The sequence below is a fragment of the Anolis sagrei genome, chromosome 3, assembly GCF_037176765.1.
Source record: "Anolis sagrei isolate rAnoSag1 chromosome 3, rAnoSag1.mat, whole genome shotgun sequence".
NCBI lineage: Eukaryota > Metazoa > Chordata > Lepidosauria > Squamata > Dactyloidae > Anolis > Anolis sagrei.
Window position 1 is genome coordinate 41,069,038 of NC_090023.1, and position 20,953 is coordinate 41,089,990.

Here is a 20,953-nt window from a genome sequence, read left to right on the forward strand (position 1 = left end):
TCTTGTTCTCCCACAAGTGTGTGCTTTGGCAACTTGAACAGAAAGTACTTCACAATTTATATTTCCTTGTAAATATTCAGACTCCTCTGAGAAAACAAACAATCATCAAGGGGTGTTGAGTACAGAAAAGACAAAGATTCAGTCTCATTAAATCTTCTATAAATTGGGCCCACAGAATGGTGTGTGGTGACCTTTTAAGTTCAATTCTGAACTTTATCAGCAATGATTTGCATTGGCAATTGTGCAGCCAAAACGCTCCTTTCGCCTTCAGACCACTGTGTAAAGCAAAAATGGGCAAGGCATAGCCCCCAATGATGATTTTGTGACTGTTGACACTTCCAGAAATCCCAAACTGACCTTTTTATTGGCAAAGGGATAAATTGCTGTCCTTAAGGTCTCTAAACAAGATACAAGACCCCCATGGACTGTTTAACAGGAAATAAAAATAAATGTGAGATTCAAAACTAGACTTCCAGTAGCTTTGCGATTTCTTTGTTTTATCATTCAATATTGCAAGGGTTGTGTTGTCGAAGGCTTTCATGGCCAAAAAAGGAAGAGGGCCAACCAAGGACAAGATGGATGGATGGTATCTTAGACGTGACTGACTTGACTCTAAAGGAGCTTGGGGTGGTGACGGCTGACAGGGAGCTCTGGCGTGGGCTGGTCCATGAAGTCACAAAGAGTCGGAAGCGACTGAATGAATAAACAACAAAAAAAGTTTTTCGGAGCTTCTGGATATGGCCATACAGCCTGAAAAACTTACGGCAACCCATTGCAAGGGTTCTTGCAATATTGCAAGTGGCAACAGACCAGACACAGCTGCCCATCCCTGGTTTAGAAAATGAAAGAGCCTGGGTTGCTGTGAGTTTACCAGGCTGAATACCCATTTTCCAGAAGCATTCTCTCCTGACGTTTCACCTGCATCTATGTCTGCTTGAGTGTGGATACTGCAATTGGCTACCTTGATTACCATTGAATGGCTTTGCAGCTTCAAAGCCAGGCTGGTTGCTGCCTGAGGGATCATTTGTTGGGAGGTGTTAGCTGGCCCTGTTTTATTCTTGTCTGGAATTCCCCTGGTTGTTTTTTTTAGTGCTGCTCTTTATTTACTGTCCCAATTTTAGGGTTTTTTAAATACTGGTAGCTGGATTTAATATTTAATAAAATAGTCCTTCAAGTCAACCCTTGCCTTCAGTTGTGTGTTCTTTACATTTTTGGTGAAGAAGGCTGTTGTACCTGCAGATCATAGAAGAGCTTGCCACTGCCTCGAATACCTTCCAGCTCATGTGTACAACTAATGGTACAACTAAGCCTCCTGCCCTGCCTTGTAGACTGGCCAGTCATTGGCCATCAGAAGAAGCAAAGCAAACAAATCCAATTCAGCTGCTGCTTATCTCTTCTGGGAACCTGTCAGCACTGGGAGGAGGAGGAGAGCAACGACCCAGGCATTACTAAAGCCACTGTCCCTTGCAACATCCACAACTGAAGAATCTCTGGGGAACTTGCAAGCTGCAGCAGTAAGAGTTGCCCAAGCCCCATGTGTCTCCCAGCACAGCAGCATCATTGGGAACTTGTACCATGGCATCTCTTCCTAAGTGTCTCCTCTTGATGTTCCTGGCCTTTAGCTGGACAGGTCTGCAGAATTCCAATGTATTAGCAGCCCGGATCAGAGAGCACTACATAGCAGCTCAGGTTGCCAGCTGGAACTATAGTTTGCTGCCAGTGGAGCCATCCAGGTAATAAAATGCTGTGATGGGGTGGGATCAAGGAGAGCTGATGAAGTTAGATATATAAAGGAGAAGGCATGCTATGTATTACCTATGATTCTGACTTTTATATTGAAGCAGTTTTAATTGTTTTATTCTGATTATATATTCCTAATTTAGGTAGAGAGACAATATGTATGTGTGACATTTACAATTTCCTATTTGCTTTCCCCTTGCTTGTTGTCGTTAAATGACTTGGCACAGGTTTCCTTTTCTCCAGTTGTGTAGTCTTATATGTTTATGGAGGCGTTTGATGGTATGTTCGTGTGTGTGTGATGATTGTTTATATAGCACCACCAACGTACATGGCTCTTTACAAGTAAACCAGCTAAAAAAATAGGTCCTGTCAAAAGTTGTGCAGTCTAAAAATATGTGTGTATGCACACTACACATATTGTATTCATAGAGAAGGAATAATAAAAATATAAAACTATACAATCCATTGTAAAACAAACTATACATATCTATATAAATAAAAATGTAAGGTTACTTTATGGGATTAACATAATTCAAAAACCACTGAACAAATTGACACCAAATTTGGACACGATACACACATCAGGCCAACAAGTGGCCATCAATCATAAAAATACTGAAAACCACAGCAGAAGAGACTTAAAAAGCCAAAAAAAAAAACCCATTATAACACATGCTCAAAACCACACATATATACACATATACACAAATATATACACATATATATGCATATACACACACACAAAACACACATACACAGGCTGGGCCACAGCAATTGGTGGCAGGTGACAGCTAGTAAAATATAAAAATACAACAACCCGGTGATTCCAGCCATGAAAGCCTTCAACAATACAATATAAAATACATTGAATGTCAAAGGCTTTTCATGGCCAGCATCCCTGGGTTGCTGTGAGTTTTCTGGGCTGTATGGCCATGTTCCAGAAGCATTCTCTCTTAATATTTCACCCACATCTATGGCAGGTATCCAACCTTTGAGGATGCTTGCCCTAGGTGTAGGCAAAATATCAGGAGAGAATGCTTCTGGAATATGGCCATACAGTCTGGAAAACTCACAGCTACCCAATACATTGAATGTTTGCTATTGTGTTTATATTGTTAGAAACTGCTCAGAGTCCCCCGGGAAGATAGGACGGGTTATACATAAACTATTATTATAATATAAAGCAAACTGGGGGGTGGGGGGGTGGTGGAATGTGCGACTGAAGATGAAGCCCAGCCAAAGAAAACGAAACCTTTGGTTGGATGCAGAGACTAGGCTTTCTAGAATGCAGTCTCAAGCAGCTGGTAAAAAGAGCTAAGGGCTGAAAAGGGAAAGTTGGGTTATTTAAGGCTTTGGGAATTGAAACAAGAAGCTTGTACATTGTAAAAGCAATGAGAGGCATGTAGTCATGTCTACGGACAATGCTGGCTCTTGGGCTTAGAAATGGTGATGAGCACCAACCTCCCAAGTGGGACACGACTGGACTTAATGTCAGGGGAAAACCTTTACCTTACCTTTAGCCAATGAAGAGATATCAAAAGTGGGGTAACATGATTGAAATGAGAGGCCAAACAGGTAATCTTGGTAGTAGGAGGGAATGTTGGATGGAAGTCACTGGAGATAATGGAAGACCAGTTAAAAGGCAATTATAATAATCAAGACAGGGAATGACCAAGGCATGAACGAAGGTTTAGCAAAGGAAGCAGAATAAAAAATGCATTGTTATAAAGAAAAAAATGATTTCACTACAGTCTTAGTGCAAGGAACAAAAATCGAAGTAGACTCAAAAATAAAGCCAATACCACATGCTCATATATTTGTATAATTCAACTTTCCACATCATCTTCTTGTGCTATTACAATGTTATGATCTCCTGTTCCTTTGTTTTGTAACCAAGTTTTGATTTATATCATTTCGTTTACTTTTTATTGTGTTTTTAATTTGTGTATGTGAGTGTTTTAAAAAAGATTGCACACTTGTTTTGACGTATACATTTGATATGGATGGGAAGAACATTTAAAATTAATAAACAATAGAGAAAAAGTCCAGAAAAAAACTTAGTTGTAAAAACTGACAGAGTCTCATCTTTGAGATCATTTTAAATAGAAGCCTGGCATTCCATTCACTTTACCAAGTTACCAAAATCTTTCAGTTTCTTTTGCTTGTTTGCTGATTGGCCTCTCCAGCATTTGCCCTTTAATCTCTCCACTGTTTACCAAAACCCCATCCAATAACTTAATTTCTACTTTCCTTGTATCCTGCAAATTGCACTACTGGAACATTTAATTAAATTATTCAAATTCTTACTTATAAAATTATTATTATTCCCACCTTTCTCCCAAAGTTAGGGATCAAGGAGGAAGGCAGTACAGACAGAAGGAAAGCATGAAAGCAAGCATGCAAGGAACCATAAGGTGCAGAGTTTTATAACAACCAACTCTGCGACATTTGTAGCAGCAACCAGTCTGTTTCTGTGTCCTGTTCGAGGTCTTACTTTTCATGAAATAATGAAATAATGAATAATTGCACATGTAAGGTAAAGGTTTCCCTGACATTAAGTCTAGTCGTTTCCAACTCTGGGGGGTGGTGTTCATCTCTCTTTCTAAGGCGAAGAACCGGCGTTGTTTGTAGACACCTTCAAAATCATGTGCCCAACACGACTCCATGGAGTGCCATTCCAAGAGCACGTGACTCTTGTTTATTTAGAGGTCCATTAGATGTCTATTGCTTTTTCCCTTCACCACATGAAGTCAACCTTAGCAAAGAGAAAGGATTTGAAGCAGGGGGGATTGATCCCAGAAGCTGTGAAATAGCCTCCTAGGGCCCTTCCATCTCACCTTACCTGATAATCCAGTTCAAAGCAGATATTGTGGGATTTTCTGCCTTGATATTCTGGGATATAGGACAGTGTGGAAGGGCCCCTAGAAGTGCTTGATGGAAACATGTTTCTCGTACCCTTCAAAAGTCATTTCTGAGGACCTCATCAGAAATTTGGAGGACTCAGTTTCCAAGCATTGTGGAAACAGAACCCCATGGGAATCTCATTGAGGCCTTTCAGTAGAACTCCATGGGGCTCCATTTCCACAGTGCATAGGAATGGAGCCCTACACCCGTGTTCAGAAGTTGTTTTTTTTACCCAACTCCAAAAAGCTTTAAGATGGAAGGAAGTGGAAGAAAAACAGGCACAACGTGGAAAGGGCATGGGGTGGCTGGCCATCCCAAAAGAGGGAGAAATCTAGGAGGGAACAGGGTAAGATGGTTCCCCCCACTTTCCCTCATTCCTCCCTGATCCGTCTGATGAAGTCCTAAATCTGTTTCTCTCCTGTATGGGTTTTGTATAGAAAGTTTAAACTACCCTTTTCATTTTAGAGCATCAGGTTCAGATACCTTGTTTAAGAAAATTATTTACACAGAATATGAAGCAGATTTCAAAAAAGAAAAGCCAAGAAGTGCTTTGTCAGGTAAGCACAACAATATTTTCAGACTTCAATGCCATCATTTTCATAGCGTAGTCTCTCTGTTCTTAAGAAATTCTGATTAATCCATTTTCTCCCTACCTTTTCAGCTACTTTTAAAATATAAATTTCCCTTCCACTACTACTTTCCCCCTTTCTCCTCCATTTACTGTAGTCATGTAGTTTACTCATTTACTGCAAAAAATAGTTTCCACTTAATTAACTTGGAGAGGTGTTAATTTTGCCTTTCCCAGTTGGCGTAGGCAAAAGCAAACAGCTGTGGCCTTGCCGAACTTGTGTGTTCTTCCTCATTAATAATACTTGATATTTTAACTACAGTCTGATGGTGTCTGCACACATTGTGTCCTAGTTTTCATTTGAGTAATGTTGAACACTATGTAGGTAGCCTGCATTACTTTGTTTCAGGATGGTGGATTGACTGTGAAAGTGTTTTGTTTTGTTTTTCGTGTCAGGAGTGGCTTGAGAAACTGCAAACTTTTAAAATTATCAGTGTCACAGATAATGTTTACTTGTACTTTGTTGGAATGCGATTAATAAATTCAGACAAATTATCTTTGTCATAATATTATATGCATGGAAACATAACTAGCAAAAATGTTCAATAGTCAGGTTTTGCTGTTGCTCTATGTGTGCCTTTCTTAAAGGTTCATTTGTATATTACCAAAGAAATTGGGTTGTAGTTTCCTCTTTTCACTTCTACATTGTTCTAGAATTTCCTAGGTTTGTAGAAAGCCAGTGGCTGTGCTTTGCAATTACTAACACATTACACTGTTATCCAGAGTTCAGGAGTGTATGTTTGAATAGTTGGGTTCAATTAAATACTAATTAATGTCCATACAATTTAAAGTATCATATGATGCTGTTTCAGTTACAAGTTGTAGCCCAGCCAGATCTGGGGCTCATTGGAGTTGCAGCCAGTCAGATGTGATCTTATGGAAGTTCTAGCTTTCTTCTTGGACCAAAACTCCCATAATTTCCATCTGAGCCATCTGACTGGTTTGGAGGTGGGCTACACCTTTAGTCGTGGGTGGGAATAGTGTGGCTCTCTGGATATGGATGAACTACAATTCCCATCATCCTCTACCATGGTCTGAAGCCCACTCATATCTAAAATTGGGTCATTAAGGGCATTAAGTTTGGTCCAGAGCCATGCCCTCAGTAACAGCTGTTAAGATGTGAGTGGACTACATCCACTGTCAATATCTCCTCAACCCCCCCCCCCCAAATCAGTCTTTTAAGTTGGTTGTGGTGTGTATTTGTGCCAAATCTGGTCCAGCTTTATCAAGCCATGTAGGAGCCTTTGTGGAATATCCATCCATCCATCCATCCATCCATCTATCAACACAGTTTGCCTCCTGCCCAGATCCACAGCTGTTTCAATACATTGTGATGTTTTGCTGCTAAATTAATACATACTGTAATTACTACATGTATAGAACTGTTTCTTCTGTCGATTCGTTGTAAAAAATGATGTTTTGGTGCTTAATTTGTAAAATCATAACGTAAATTAACGTTTAATAGGCTTTTTCTTAATCCCTCCTTATTATCCAATATTTTTGCTTACCCAACATTCTGCTTGCTCATTTATGTTGGATAAGCGAGACTCTACTCTCTCTCTATGTATATATATATACACACGTATATACACATGCTGCACATATTTTGACTTTTATATAAAAAGATAATTTTTAAATAACATTTTTATTTGTGGGGCTAGGTCTTATGGGGCCAACACTACGAGCTGAAGTGGGAGACACCCTTGTCATCCATTTTAAGAACCTTGCTGAGAAACCACTGAGCATCCATCCACAAAGCACAGCATACCACAAACGCTCAGGGGGTAAGTGCTACAACCGCATTGATAGGTAATTCAGTCACTTTCTGTCTCTCAGTTGATCTAGATGCAATGCCATACATGAGAGTAGCTTTTAAGACAGGTTTATATTTAGACAGAAAATATCTTAAGGCTTCAGAGTGTTTTGAGAGAGAATTAAGTATATAATACACTACATGTGAAAAAATTGAAATTGTTGCTTTTTGGTAATATTCAAGTTTACTTTAAAATGAAAGAATTATAGATTGGATCTATAATGCCATATAATCCAATTTCTGAATCCAGATTATCTGCTTTGAACTGGATTATAAGAGTCTATGCTGCCCTATAATCCAGTTCAAAGCAGACAATTTAGATTCAGAAACTGGATAATATGAGTTTATATGGTACCATAGTTGCAAGTTCTGAGTTCAGCACAAGTGAACTAAACTACATGTTATACTTAACCTTCAGAGTGAATTCTGAGATATTAAATGACAGCCTTTGGAACTGAAATGTATTTGAGGGGATAATACAGTACAATACCTTATGTCCAAAGGAGTGTTTGCGAGTGGAGAATGAAAGGTATTCTATAATACCCAAACACCCAGAGCCAGAAAACATGTTTATCTGTGGTGGAACATTTGTTCTGAAGTGACAAACTTTCTTTTCTGCAAAATAAATAAACAAAACCAATATGTCTGTGTCCAGCAGTGCCATTGTGATTCCCAACTAAAAACAAAATAAACCTTTCAATGCCCACCCCCCCACCACCACCACCAGCATTGGAAACAAACATAACCCCTGAAGGAAAACAACCCTCTTTGTTTATTTTTTAGGAAAGTGTAGCATTAAAGGCATCATGGTGTAATTTCCCTCAACTGTAGCCCCTGCCGATGGAAATACTTTCAAAAGCAGGCAGTTAATCAGTATGTGTTTTCGAGAAATGCGAAAATTAATGGGAATCAGAGTTCTGTAGCCACACAGTTTGTCTTGTGACTTCCATTAACTCCTTTAAGCTTTTTCCATTGTTTTGAACACTGACTCAAAACATCCCATATTCTACCAAAACTCTACTAATTTTGCAGCAGCGTTTGTCATATGGATTTGCTCCCTAATAGACTTCAAAAAGAGTTTGGTAGACTGGTGTTGTGGGCCTTAGACGGCATGTTTCAAGAAGAACAATACAATCATTTTATGGATTTGATAGCCACAGTTTCATTTACATTTGGTTCAATAATATTTCCCTGAAAGTTCACACCTACCTCAAACAGACAAGAGTTCTTTCTCCCACCCGTTCTCTCCCATTCCACAGATATACAAACCCCATTTTCCTAGTTTCCAACAGACCTCACAACCTATGGAGATGCCTGCCACAGATGTGGGTGAAACACCAGGAGAGAATGCTTCTGGAACATGGCCATACAGCCCAAAAATTTCAAAACAACCCAGTTTCCCTGAAAGTGTTTGTGAGCCTCCCTAGGTTCTGTAGTGCAATTATATGAGATACTTATAATATACATTTATAGGGTTTGCTCTTATCCATGGTATCAGGTATCTGCAAGGGGTCTTCAAAATCATCCTCTAAGGATATGGGGTTGTCTTGCTCTCTCTGAAGTACAGGCCTTGAGATAAAGTGAATCATGGTTTGACGATGTGAATTAGTTGAGATGAATGTGGAAACAGTTTCATGATTGCTCCATTGTGAACTTTAGGGATCACCACAATATTGAGCAATTTTTCACATCTTCAGGTGACCTGAGAGATGTCACCAGAAGTCTCAATGGAGAACCACTTCAGCATGACTTCCTTTGTGCAGTTTCAGCACTTACCACAAACACTGTAAAAAATGCACATCCTGTTAAGGCTGTGAATTAGCTCATAAACAATTCATGCCTTCCTCTAATGAAGGACAGAGTATTTCAAACTGCACCAAAACTCCCACGATCCATCATCTGAAGGGGAAATACAGTGTAGAAAACTAACAGGGTCAAGGGGTGACTTTCCAAGTCTAACATTTCTTTGTTCAAAATTATTTCCTCTATACTGCAATCCCTCCGAAAGGGAGTTTGCCCCTAAGATTTCAACATGGATGTTTACTGTTTGAAATATTGTAAACAAAAAAAAAGCTTTCACAGCATGTATGAGATGGAGCTGTGAAATGGGAGGCAATGGAAGGGCTACAATGGGTATGGGGATGCATATACATATGCCCTCCACATTCACTGGAGCTAGAGGATTTTTTTCACCTGAGGCTGGAACTACACTGCCATATAATCCAGTTTCTGATCCCAGATTACCTGCTTTGGACTGGATTATAGGAATCTACACTGCCATATAATCCAGTTCAAAACAGATATTCTGGGTTCAGAAACTGGATTATATGGCAGTGTAGATGCGGCTTGAGAGAACACCTCTATAGGAATCTCTAAGTCTTTCAGTACAACTCTATACTCAACTTCAGTCAGTATTAACCAAATCCATGAATAATCCAATCTGCAAAAGCTAAACCCACAAATGTGGAAGGCTGACTTTGCATACCTTGCCAAATTTCAGTTTCAGAAACATGCACTGTAGCAACCTGGGACCAATTTGTTTGTTTGTTTGTTTGTTTGTTTGTTTGTTTGTTTGTTTGTTTAATGTATTTATATCCCACTCTTTTCACCCCAAAGGGTGAAAGAGCAAACCACTGACCACCTGCTGCAATGCAATCTGAGCCCCGCCACATGCACAATAGAGGACCTTCTTGCAGTAACACCAGAGGCACTCCAAGTGGCCAGCTACTGGTCAAAGGACATTTAATCAACTACCAAGCTTGGAAACTCTGTTTTTGTCTGTTTGTTAAAAATTTGTTTAAAATATAATACAATTGTATGGTTGCTACTGACACAATAAATAAAATAACCCCAAAGGGGACTCAGAGCAATGTTACAAAAGGCAACAATTTGATGCCATATCAACAAACAAATGAAAAAAATATATACATTAAAATACAAATTTATAAGCCATATAAACATTATTATTGATATCCCTCTTTTTCTCTCCACAAGGAGATTCAAAGTGGCTTACATTAAAAGCATTTCAATAACATTTAAAATATACAAATATACAAACATTAAAACAGAAGTAAAGATTAATGGTATTAAAAGATTCACAGTTAAAATCCATAAAAGCATATTCAAAGCTAAAACCCACAGCACCTCCTGACTTGATCTTCAAAACCCCTTTTCTTTAAAAGTCTGCCTGAATAAAAAGGTTTTAGCCTGCCACCAGAAGGTCATTCTGGCTTCCTTGAGCAAGGAGTGCCAGAGTCAAGGGGCAGCCACCAAGAAGGCCTGCTCTTTCGTTCCCACCAACCAAGCTTGAGATGGAGGTGGGACCGACAGAAGGGCTCCTCCTGAAGATCTCAGGCAGGTTTGTACAAGGGGATGCTGTCAGCCAAATTGCCTGGGTCTGAGCCATTTAAGACTTTAAAGGTCGTAACCAGCACTTTGAATTGTGGCCAGAAACAAACTGGCAGCCAGTGGAGCTGCTGCAACAGGAGGGTTGTCTGCTTCTTGTAGCCAGCCCCAGTTAGCAACCTGGCTGCAGCTCTTTGGACCAGCTGAAGTTTCCAAGCACTCTTCAGAGGCGGCCCCACATAGAGCACATTACAGTAATCAAAATGGGATGTAACTAAGGCATGTACCACCATAGCCAAATCCGGCTTCTCAAGGAATAAGCACAGTTAGCGCATAAGTTTTAATTGTGAAAAGATCCTCCTGGCCATCGCAGATACCTGGGCCTCTAGGTCCAGGAGGACCCCCAAACTGTGGACCTGTGTCTTCAGGGGGAGTGTGGCCCCATCCAGCACAGGCTGGATCCCTATTCCCTGATCTGCCTTCCAACAGACCAGGAACACCTCTGTCTTGTCTGGATTAAGTTTCAATTTGTTTGCCCTCATCCAATCCATTACTGATGATGCTGAATTAGGGTCAGGACAACTTCCTTGGTTTTAGATAGAAAGGAGTAGTAGAGTGAGCTGTCATCTGTATATAACTCCGAATGACCTATCCCAGCAGTTTCATGTATATGTTAAACAGCATGGGGAACAAAACAGATCCCTGAGAAACCCCACAGGACAATGGCCAGGGGTTCAAACAGGAGCCCCACAGCACCACCTTCTGGGTACGGCCTTCCAGGAAGGACTGGAGCCATTGTAAAACAGTGCATCCCAGTCCCATCCCAGCGAGACAACCCAGAAGGATACCATGATCAATGGTATTGAAAGCTGCGTTCAGAAGAACCAACAGGGACACACTCCACCATCTAGCTTTCTGCAGAAATCATCCACCAAGGCAATAAAAGCGATCCCTGTTCCATAGCCAGATCTGAAACCAGATTGAAAGGGATCTAGATAACCAATTTCATCCAAAAATCCCTGGAGTTGGGAGGCCACCATGCGCTCCAGTGCCTTGCTCATAAAGGAAAGGTTAGCCATTGGCCAATAGCTGTCCATTATGGAGGGCTTCAGTGATCACATTTAAATATAGGTTTCACAACTGGCTCCTTAAGGCAAGTTGGAACTTTGCCTTATTCCAAGGAGGCATTGACCACCACCTCAACCCACTCTGCCTGTCTCCATCTGGCCTGTTTAATCAGCCAGGAAGCGCAAGGATCTAGAATACATGTGATAGCTGTCACCTCTCTAAGGATCCTGTCCACATCCTCAGGCTGAACAAATTGAAAGATATCCATCAACACTGAACAAGAAGGAGCCAGAGTTATATAAGCTGGAACTGTATCAATAACAGCATCCAAGTCGGAACTGATCAAAATGGCTTTATCTGCAAAATGATGTGCAAATTCTTCAGAGCGGGCTATTTAATGGTTAGAATTTTCTCCTTGAGGACCAGTATGTCATAACCATCTGACCACTTGAAACAACTCATTTGGGCAGTTATTTGCAGATACAATGGTGGTGGCAATAAACTATTTTTCTGCTGCCTCCATTGCTGGGGAGTAGGCTTTCAAATATGCTGTAGCCCATGCTTGATCTGATTCACTGAGTTCTGTGCCAACATCACTCTAGTCTCTATCTCACTGGCTTCATCACTACCAACACCTTGGAAAACCAAGGGGTTGGTTTGGCTCTTCTCTGTGAGAGGGGATGTTCAGACGTGATTGTGTCCACCTCCCTGGCCCTTTCCCCATTCCAGAGATCAGCCAGAACTTCAACATCGTCTGCCAAGGCAACCAGAAAATCCCCAAGAGCATCAGGAATCCACCCGAACTCATAAGACTCCTGGGGCAGAACATTTTAATTCGTCCTTCATCTCTGCAGGGTTAGACTTCTAGTGAGTCTAAACCTGACCAGGTAGTGATCAGTCCATGACAATGGAACTGTGACAAGTTCCTCCACACAGCAATCACCATCATCCCATCATGCACAGAAAACAAGGTCCAAAGTGTGTCCAGCAACATGGGAAGGGCAAGACACCACTTGGGATCAACCCATGGTTGTCATGGAGTCCATGAAGTCCTGAGCCACTCCCAAGAGGACACTCTCAGCATGGATGTTGAAGTCTCCCAGTTCTAGTACCTGCTAAGACTCCCAACATCAACCCTGAGACTACCCCGGCTAGCTCAGGTATGGAGACTGTTGAGTAGCAGGGTGGGTGATACACCAAAATAATCCCTATTCTGTCTCGACTATCCACTTTTACGTAAAAAAACCTCTCATGCCATTGACTGTGGGATGGGGAATCTGGTCAGGGAGATGGAATCACGATGGACCACTTTAACTCCACGTCCCCATCCCCCAGCCTTAGCTAGGTTTTTCAAACTTGTGCATCACATGAAAATACTGCTGCTAAGTTTTTAAGACCTATGGTACTCAGTCCAAAATGTTACTGCTGAGGCCCAAACAGATTTTGGGGAGAGGATGAGGCTGACTAGCAACTCCTACTGTAAAATGAGCTCTTAGGTTCAGCAGGAAAAAAGTCAATTTGATAAGAATCAGGGAAACCATGGTGATTTGCTAAATCTGTGGTCTTTGAATCTTATCTTAAACTACGGACAGCAGCAACTGAACTCTTGCCTCTTAACTTTCCCCATGTACACTGTTTACTTGACATTTGAATGGATTAGTAACTTTATTTTGTTAAGTGCTTTACAGGAGTTCAGTATTTCCCACAGATAAGACAGGAGGAAGTGAGAATGAAAGCTCAAATAATGCAATATATTTCCTGTTTACCTATCAAATAACAGTTCTTGTTTTAGGCATCTGGCCCTGCTTTGCCTTTAGGATGAATTTGGGGTTTTAATTCCAGCTTTTACTTATTCTGTAATAATCAAATGCAGTGAGATTTATTTTGAAATTAAATATGTCCTATTATGTTTTTTAAAACATGGATAGTTGCCTTCTAGTTTCAGAAAGCAATGCAGAAGATCTAAATACAGATGTAGCAGCAGCAATATGTTACACTACAGTCAATCCTCCATATTTGCTAGAGTTAGGGGAATAGGATGCCTCGCAAAAGTGGGGAAAATCAATTTAAAATATTGTTTTTATCTGAGAGATAAAAATAATAGTAGAAGTTAATCATAGAGTTACATGGGGGGACCTAGAGACTCCCAGAAAGATCATATTCATCAAATCCATTAATAACCAAATCCAAACTCTGATGGACCAACTGTAGATTACAACTATAACTGTAGGAACACTTGCACGGATGTGCACTGCATATGCACTCTGCAGTGATCCTTGGTGTAAAATTCTTATGCTATGATTCCATTAGTCTTCCCTAAAGACTTTGTTTTCAATTATGTAAATATTTCCCTTGTTCTTATGTAAAATGTTGGGCCATTCCCATCCTCCAATTCCCTTCCTCTAGAATCTTTGAAACTATTGAATATGTATTCCATAGACTCCATCAAGCGCTTGGTTAGCTAATGCTCCTATTTGTGGAATTATAACCCAAAACTCTACCTTAGGGTTTGAGTTTAATTACAAGCTCTTTCAAGAAAAGAGAAGGCGATACACTGTAAAATCAAGTACAAATACTTCCTTAAAGTAGAAATACATTTATTTTTGCTTTGGCACCACGAAGTTCTTTTTTGTATGGATTGTACTGTCATTCTACTGTAAGGGACATTAGTGTATTGGCCTCGGCTTTAGCACAGCAGGTTAATCACCAAGCTGCAATAAATCTTGCCAACCAGAAGGTTGATAGTTCGAAGCCCGGATCAGGGTGAGTGCTTGACCTTTTAGCCCAGCTTCTGCCAACCTAGCAGTTCAAAAACAAAAACGTGACTAAATAAATAGAATCATATAATCATTGAGTTGGAAGAGACCTCTTGGGCCATCCAATCCAACTCCTTGCCAAGAAGCAGGAACTCAGATTAAAATAGGAACCACATTAAAGTGGGGAGGTATTTTAGACACCGCGATAGATCAGAAAAAGGAGGCAGTTTACGAAAAAAGAAAAGCTCTTCGACAAGGAGATGAAGCGACAGCACCTCCTGTGATCGGAACCAAGCACAGCCTCCAAAGATGCTGAAAGATAGGAAAGCCTATATATATACACCTCTATCTATTGTCTGTCTTGTCACTGTATAATCAGCATTGAATGTTTGCCGTATATATGTTCTGTGATTCGCCCTGAGGTTCCAGTAAGAGTAACAAAAAAATTCAAAAAAAGGGTTAAGGCTTAGTATTTACTTATAGTAAATATTAATGGAGGGATTATGTTATGAGAGCACCCCTAGTTTGTATGTGGAATTTCTTAATTAACAAAATTGCAACTCCTCATGGTTTCCTCTCTCCTTTGCCCCTGAAGGTTCATCACATTTTGACAGAACATCTCCAAAAGAAAGTGTGGATGGTGCTGTCCCTCCTGGCCAGATGCAGAAATACACATGGGAGGTCACTGCAAAAACTGGACCTAAACAGGCCGATCCTCCCTGCCTTACATATGCCTACTACTCACATGTAAACATGGTGCAAGACTTTAATTCTGGCCTCATTGGTGCTTTGTTGATATGTAAAGAAGGTAACATAATATAATACTTTTAAGTTTGGAGACACTAAACTTAGTACTTGTTCTGACTTGTCTATAAAGTTCTAAACATCTACCTCATATATACATCTCTTCTTCCCATGAATCCTCTCTTCACCTTCAAAGATATAGCTATCTTAGATTAGCTCCCTGAGTAACTTTCCTATCTTAGAATAGTGTCCCCTTCTGTCATATAAAATCTGGATTATCTGCTTTGAACTGGATTATATGCTTTGATAATCTGGATGACATGGCAGTGTAGATCCGGCCTAAGAAATCCAGACATGTGCCTAGAATCACAGTTGGAAGAGATCACAAGGGCCATCCAGTCTGACCAGATTATTTTATTTGATAATCTGGATTATATGGCAATATAGAGGGGGCCAAAGTTTCATTCTCCGAGCCATTGGTAAGCTTGCTCCTTTAAAATAACAATAACAACAATAATAATACTTTATTTGTATCCCGCCACCATCTTCCCGAAGGGATTCGGGGCAGCTCACAAAAGCACTCAATAGTGCAACAATATCAAAATACAACAACATACATAGAGATATAAATCAATAACAATGTAGGTTTACAAGATCTCTAACTGATGATCCACTCAACACACTCTAAGGCTGGATCTACACTGCCATATAAAATCCAGATCATCTGCTTTGGACTGGATTATATGGCAGTGTAGACTCATATAATCCAGTTCAAAGCAGATAATGTGGAATATCTGCTTTGATAATCTGGATGACATGGCAGTGTAGATCTGGCCTAAGAAATCCAGACATGTACCTAGAATCACAGTTGGAAGAGATCACAAGGGCCATCCAGTCTGACCTAGCACAATTTTTAAAGGAAAACAGATCTAGGCCTGATCAGAATCTAGATGGCAGATTCTTGCATGTATACCATTTAAATTCCTTGAATGATGACAGCATGTAAATATAACAAGTAACAAACATATTTATGAGTAATCTTCTAAAAACGTCAGCTTAAAAGAGAGACACTGACAGAATGGCCATGCTTTGGGATTTTGTGAGTTTTCATCCCAAAAATAAAATTTCCAAAGTTTGGATGCAGGGAATCTAAAATACATTTTAACAATTTATGGGATTAATACCTTTGTCTTATTGGTGAAACTTTTTCACTGTCCTATATGAGAATGTCTTTTATTGTTTGGATGTCCTCCCCCCCCCCTTTTTTTTTCCTTCTAGGAAGCCTGAATGAAGATGGAACACAGAAACAATTCAACAAGGAATACGTGCTGATGTTTGCAGTGTTGGATGAAAGCAAAAGCTGGCAAAGGACAGGGTCCATAATGTACACAATTAATGGTTATGCAAATGGAACACTACCAGGTAAAGCCTGAACTTGCCCTATCTACCGTTAAATAAATTTTATAGTTTACAAAAAACACTTTGAGGAACTCTTTTTTTGTTGCAGATGTACAGGCCTGCTCTTATGATCGTATTAGCTGGCATTTGATAGGAATGAGTTCTGGACCTGAGATCTTCTCCATACATTTCAATGGGCAAACCTTGGAGCAAAATCAGTACAAAGAGTCAACGATAAATCTTGTTGGAGGTGCATCAGCAACAGCAAACATGTCTGTGAGCAATACAGGAAGGTGGCTAATATCGTCTCTTGTTGCAAAGCACCTGCAAGGCAAGAACCCCTTTGTTATACTCCATTATGAGCCTTATTTATTGTGAGTCTCACCATGTGATATATAAACTTTCATGGGCAGAGGGGGGATGCAAAACAAGAAAGAAAAGTAAACATTATACAAGTACGATGTTGCATTCATTCAAGAAGGTCCTACAAATACAGGTGTAGCAGGGTACCCCAGTCCAAAGTGGGCTCATCTACTCCAATAGATATGGTGATTTCAAGGGGTCAAACATCTAGTTCCCATCTAGATGTTGCAAAATAAAGTAAAAATAAAATAAAATAAATAATTAAAAGTCAAACTAGACCCTGCCATTATGGCCAATGGACAAAATGAAGGGAATTATTGTCAGGGACTGCTTGGAGAAATTAATTTTTTGGATTACAGTGCTCTGAATTCTCTAAGGATCCTTTCCACTACACCAGTGGTTCCCAACCTTTCTTTGACCAGGGAAAACTTTAACCAGGGACCACTTTGACCAGGGACCACTCTCTTAATATACCAAAAGGGTTACGAAACAGTTTTTGGTCAGATTTAGATTCGGTTTGGATTTTTTGAGGTGCTGATTCAGAAAATTACATTGGCTAGACCCCATCAGCTCCAGTTTCTGATACAGAAAAGAATATGTGCCATCCAGTAGTCATAATCTGCTCACCCACAGAAAACCATATTTAATAATCTAGAGCTGATGTGGTCTATACAGTGCAATTTTCTGAATCATCACCCCAAATAACCCCAGGAACAGGCCCCAAAATGAAGACACCAAGGTGCCCCCGCTTCCAGGTACCACATGGGATGGCTCCACTCAGAGGGAGGGCGGGAGGAGGAGGAGAAGCAGTCAGGAGGCTTGTTGTCACACTTTTCGTGGGTAGTCAGCCTCTCCCCTCCCAACATCCCTGTTGCCCCAGCACTAAAAAAGGATTTCACGAGACCAGTCACTCTCGTTGCAACGGTGTACTAATAGTGAGGCTGTGGCCCATATTTTAGTTCTTGGGGACCACTGATCGTCCACAGACCACAGGTTGGGAGCCACTGCACTACATAATTTTACTACAACATCCCATTTTAACAGCTTTGGAACATCAATTTTTGGTTTTTGTTACATAAAGAGTGGGAAAGAAAGTCTTAGGAGTTGTCTTGTCTTCCAACTGTTAGTGGGACCATCCACTTGTTTGTTAAACAATAATGTCTTCCAATTTTCCCATTGTAAACATCAGAACAATACAATGTATAATTTTATTTCAGACTGACCAGTCTCAAAGTCAACAAGATACAGAGACATTGCCTAACAATTACTATACAATGGGGAAAAGTTTCTTAACAAATATTGTTCCCATCTTTTTTTTCCAAATTAGCTGGAATGCATGGCTATCTCAACATAGAAGACTGTGGAAATCCAGACACTTTAACAAAGAAGTTGTCTTATAAAGAACTGAGGATGATTAAGGACTGGGACTATTTCATTGCTGCAGAAGAAATAGTTTGGGATTATGCTCCAGAAATCCCTGACAATATTGATAGGTAACTTGGTGGGAAGTGTTGGTTGCGAGACAATAGTAAAATAAATTCCTTGTTCTTAGAACTCTTATGATTTGCCATTCAGGGTTTTAATGGCTTCAAACTACAGGAAAGGAGATTCTACCAGAACATTAGGAAGAGCTTCCCAACTGTGAGAGCTGTTCAGCAGTGGAACTCTCTGCCCTGCAATATGTTGGAGGCACCTTCTTTGGAGGCTTTTAAGCAGAGGCTGGATGGCCATCTGTGGAAGGGGGGGGGGGGTGCTTTGAATGTGATTTTCCTGCTTCTTGGCAAGGGGTTGGATTGGATGGCCCACAAGGTCTCTTCCAACTCTATGATTCTATGATGTTTCTTTCTCTTAGCTAATTTCTTCTTCTGGGTGATGTCTTCTGTGTATAAATTTAAAATATAGAATTATAAAATGTAGCCCTATTTGACCCCTTTGCTAATTGGAGATCATTGTCTTTCTCCATATCATGTCCTGACAGTGACATCTTATCCAGAATATAAGGAATACATCAGTACAATCAGATGCTGTAGTAATAACATTATTACAGCAAACCATAGTTTTTCATGCTCTGCACAGTCAAAACTTTGGTTTGTTCTTTGGTGTGGTCCATTATCTAATGTATATTTGCAAAGTGCATAGATCTTGCTAAAGTGTACTTTTCTTGTGTCATTTTCCAAGAAAATTCAAGGCTCAGTATTTGGAAAATTATTCAAATCTCATCGGCAAGAAGTATAAAAAAGCTGTCTTCACACAATATAAAGATGAAACCTTCAGCAAACGCATAGACAAGGTTTGGTCCAAAGAACGTGGAATTCTGGGCCCTGTTATCAGAGCTCAAGTCAGAGATAAAATACGAGTAAGTATTCTGAGGATCATGTAGAAAGTACATAATTCATTCACAGTGGTAGGGCAGAGATATTATATATTTTATCTAAAAGTTTATTATTTATCTGTATTTATATTGTGTTGGATCCTACCTAAAATATTTACATATAAACTTACTGGAATCTATGGAATTTAAAGTCATCAAAGTAAGTATTCATATTGATTTCAGTGAACACTGATTGTAACTAATGTATATGGCTCCAGACTGTTAGATGTCCTGTACTTTTTTTGTTCTTCTGATATGAACCTCTGTGTATCTTTCTCGTGTTTATCTAATTAACAAAATATGTATTTTTTTCCTGCATGTGCAGTCTATGACCTCTTAGAGCACATCCAGGGTCATCCTGGACATAACACTAACCAAGTTGAGTTCCCAAGTTTACTTTGCCTGTATGCGCAATTGCAACTTGGTAAATATATTTTCCCTACCTGTATTTTAAATAGATTGTATTCAAAAATATGGCCAGTCGCCCCTACAGTATTTATGTGCATGGAGTGACCCTTTCCAAAGAAGCAGAAGGAGCTATTTATCCTTCAGATTCCAAAGGTTGGTCATTAATATATTTTTTACCCATATTCATGTCTTACTACCTCGTTGCAGCATGGTTATATTTATTGAAGCAGCCTCCTTAGTAGTTCCACCCAGACAATTGGTTTCATTGTATCCAATAAATTAAAAACATTAAAATAACATATTTTTTAACAGCTTTTGAGCTGGCGGTAAAGTCATAAATAGGTAAAGAAAGTAGAGGAAAATAATAGGTTAATTAAGCAAGTGTCATTGGGGCTATAGTCCAGGCAGAGAGTGCACAGAAAGGAAAACTTGACTTTGAGTAGCTTCTATTCAGCCTCTCACATCCTACATGATAAAATTAGAGTAATATTCCACAATTACGTAAGTTTATGCATTGTTCCAGAGGGAAAGATATATTTTTATATATAACCAGGAGTACAGAAAGGGTCTAAACATGCTTTGCAGATGATATTTATTCTAAACTATCTCATGTCATTTGTTAATGTTGCTGCTGTTGCATTTATGTTTTGCTACAGAAAATATTACTCAGGGTAGAGCGGTCCAACCAGGGGAAACTTACACATATAAGTGGATTGTCCTTGACACGGATGAACCCACAGCAAAGGATGCCCAGTGTGTCACCAGACTGTATCACAGTGCTGTAGATATGACAAGAGACATTGCCTCAGGACTAATTGGACCACTTCTCATTTGCAAACGCAAGGCTCTTGATCAGAAGGGGATCCAGGTACTGTATAAAATGCACAAACTGAGAGGGAAGATATGGAGATTCTACTTCCAGATTCCAAGACATTTTGCCTTTATAGTTTCAATCGTGTTCACAACTATCTGGGAAAAGGTCTTGTTGAACTCAATAGGGTTTATTTCTAAGGACACTGAAGAGAGGTGTCAGTCTTGGGAGAAAAGGTGTAGCCATTCACATTAAGTGGATGGCCATCTGCCAGGAATGCTTTGATTATGTGTTCCTGCATGGCAGAATGCGGTTGGACTGGATGGCCCTTGTGGTTCCCTCCAACTCTTATGATTCTATGATTCTTTAGTATGCTACCAGGAACAATGGCATGTCTTGATGTCTTGCAGAATAAAGCTGATGTAGAGCAACATGCGGTATTTGCTGTGTTTGATGAAAACAAGAGCTGGTATATAGAGGAAAATGTCAAGGCGTATTGTAGCAATCCATCCACTGTTAAAAGAGATGACCCAAAATTCTACAAGTCCAATGTCATGCACAGTGAGTAAAAAGACCCAAATAACCACTTCATTAAAGGTGCGAA

General features: G+C 39.9%; 1 protein-coding gene across 1 annotated transcript in view; it reads left to right on the forward strand.

Moving 5' to 3' along the window:
* Window positions 1-1,377: 1,377 nt before the first annotated feature.
* Window positions 1,378-20,953, forward strand: part of F5 (coagulation factor V) — a 43,669-nt gene continuing 24,093 nt past the window's right edge. The window contains exons 1-11 of the mRNA XM_060770752.2: window positions 1,378-1,733; window positions 5,110-5,201; window positions 6,934-7,056; window positions 14,850-15,062; window positions 16,277-16,420; window positions 16,506-16,727; window positions 18,087-18,252; window positions 18,938-19,115; window positions 19,589-19,691; window positions 20,195-20,406; window positions 20,760-20,910. Coding sequence (XP_060626735.2) covers window positions 1,576-1,733; window positions 5,110-5,201; window positions 6,934-7,056; window positions 14,850-15,062; window positions 16,277-16,420; window positions 16,506-16,727; window positions 18,087-18,252; window positions 18,938-19,115; window positions 19,589-19,691; window positions 20,195-20,406; window positions 20,760-20,910 — 1,762 coding nt within the window. The 5' untranslated portion in view covers window positions 1,378-1,575. The remainder of the gene's footprint in view (window positions 1,734-5,109; window positions 5,202-6,933; window positions 7,057-14,849; window positions 15,063-16,276; window positions 16,421-16,505; window positions 16,728-18,086; window positions 18,253-18,937; window positions 19,116-19,588; window positions 19,692-20,194; window positions 20,407-20,759; window positions 20,911-20,953) is intronic.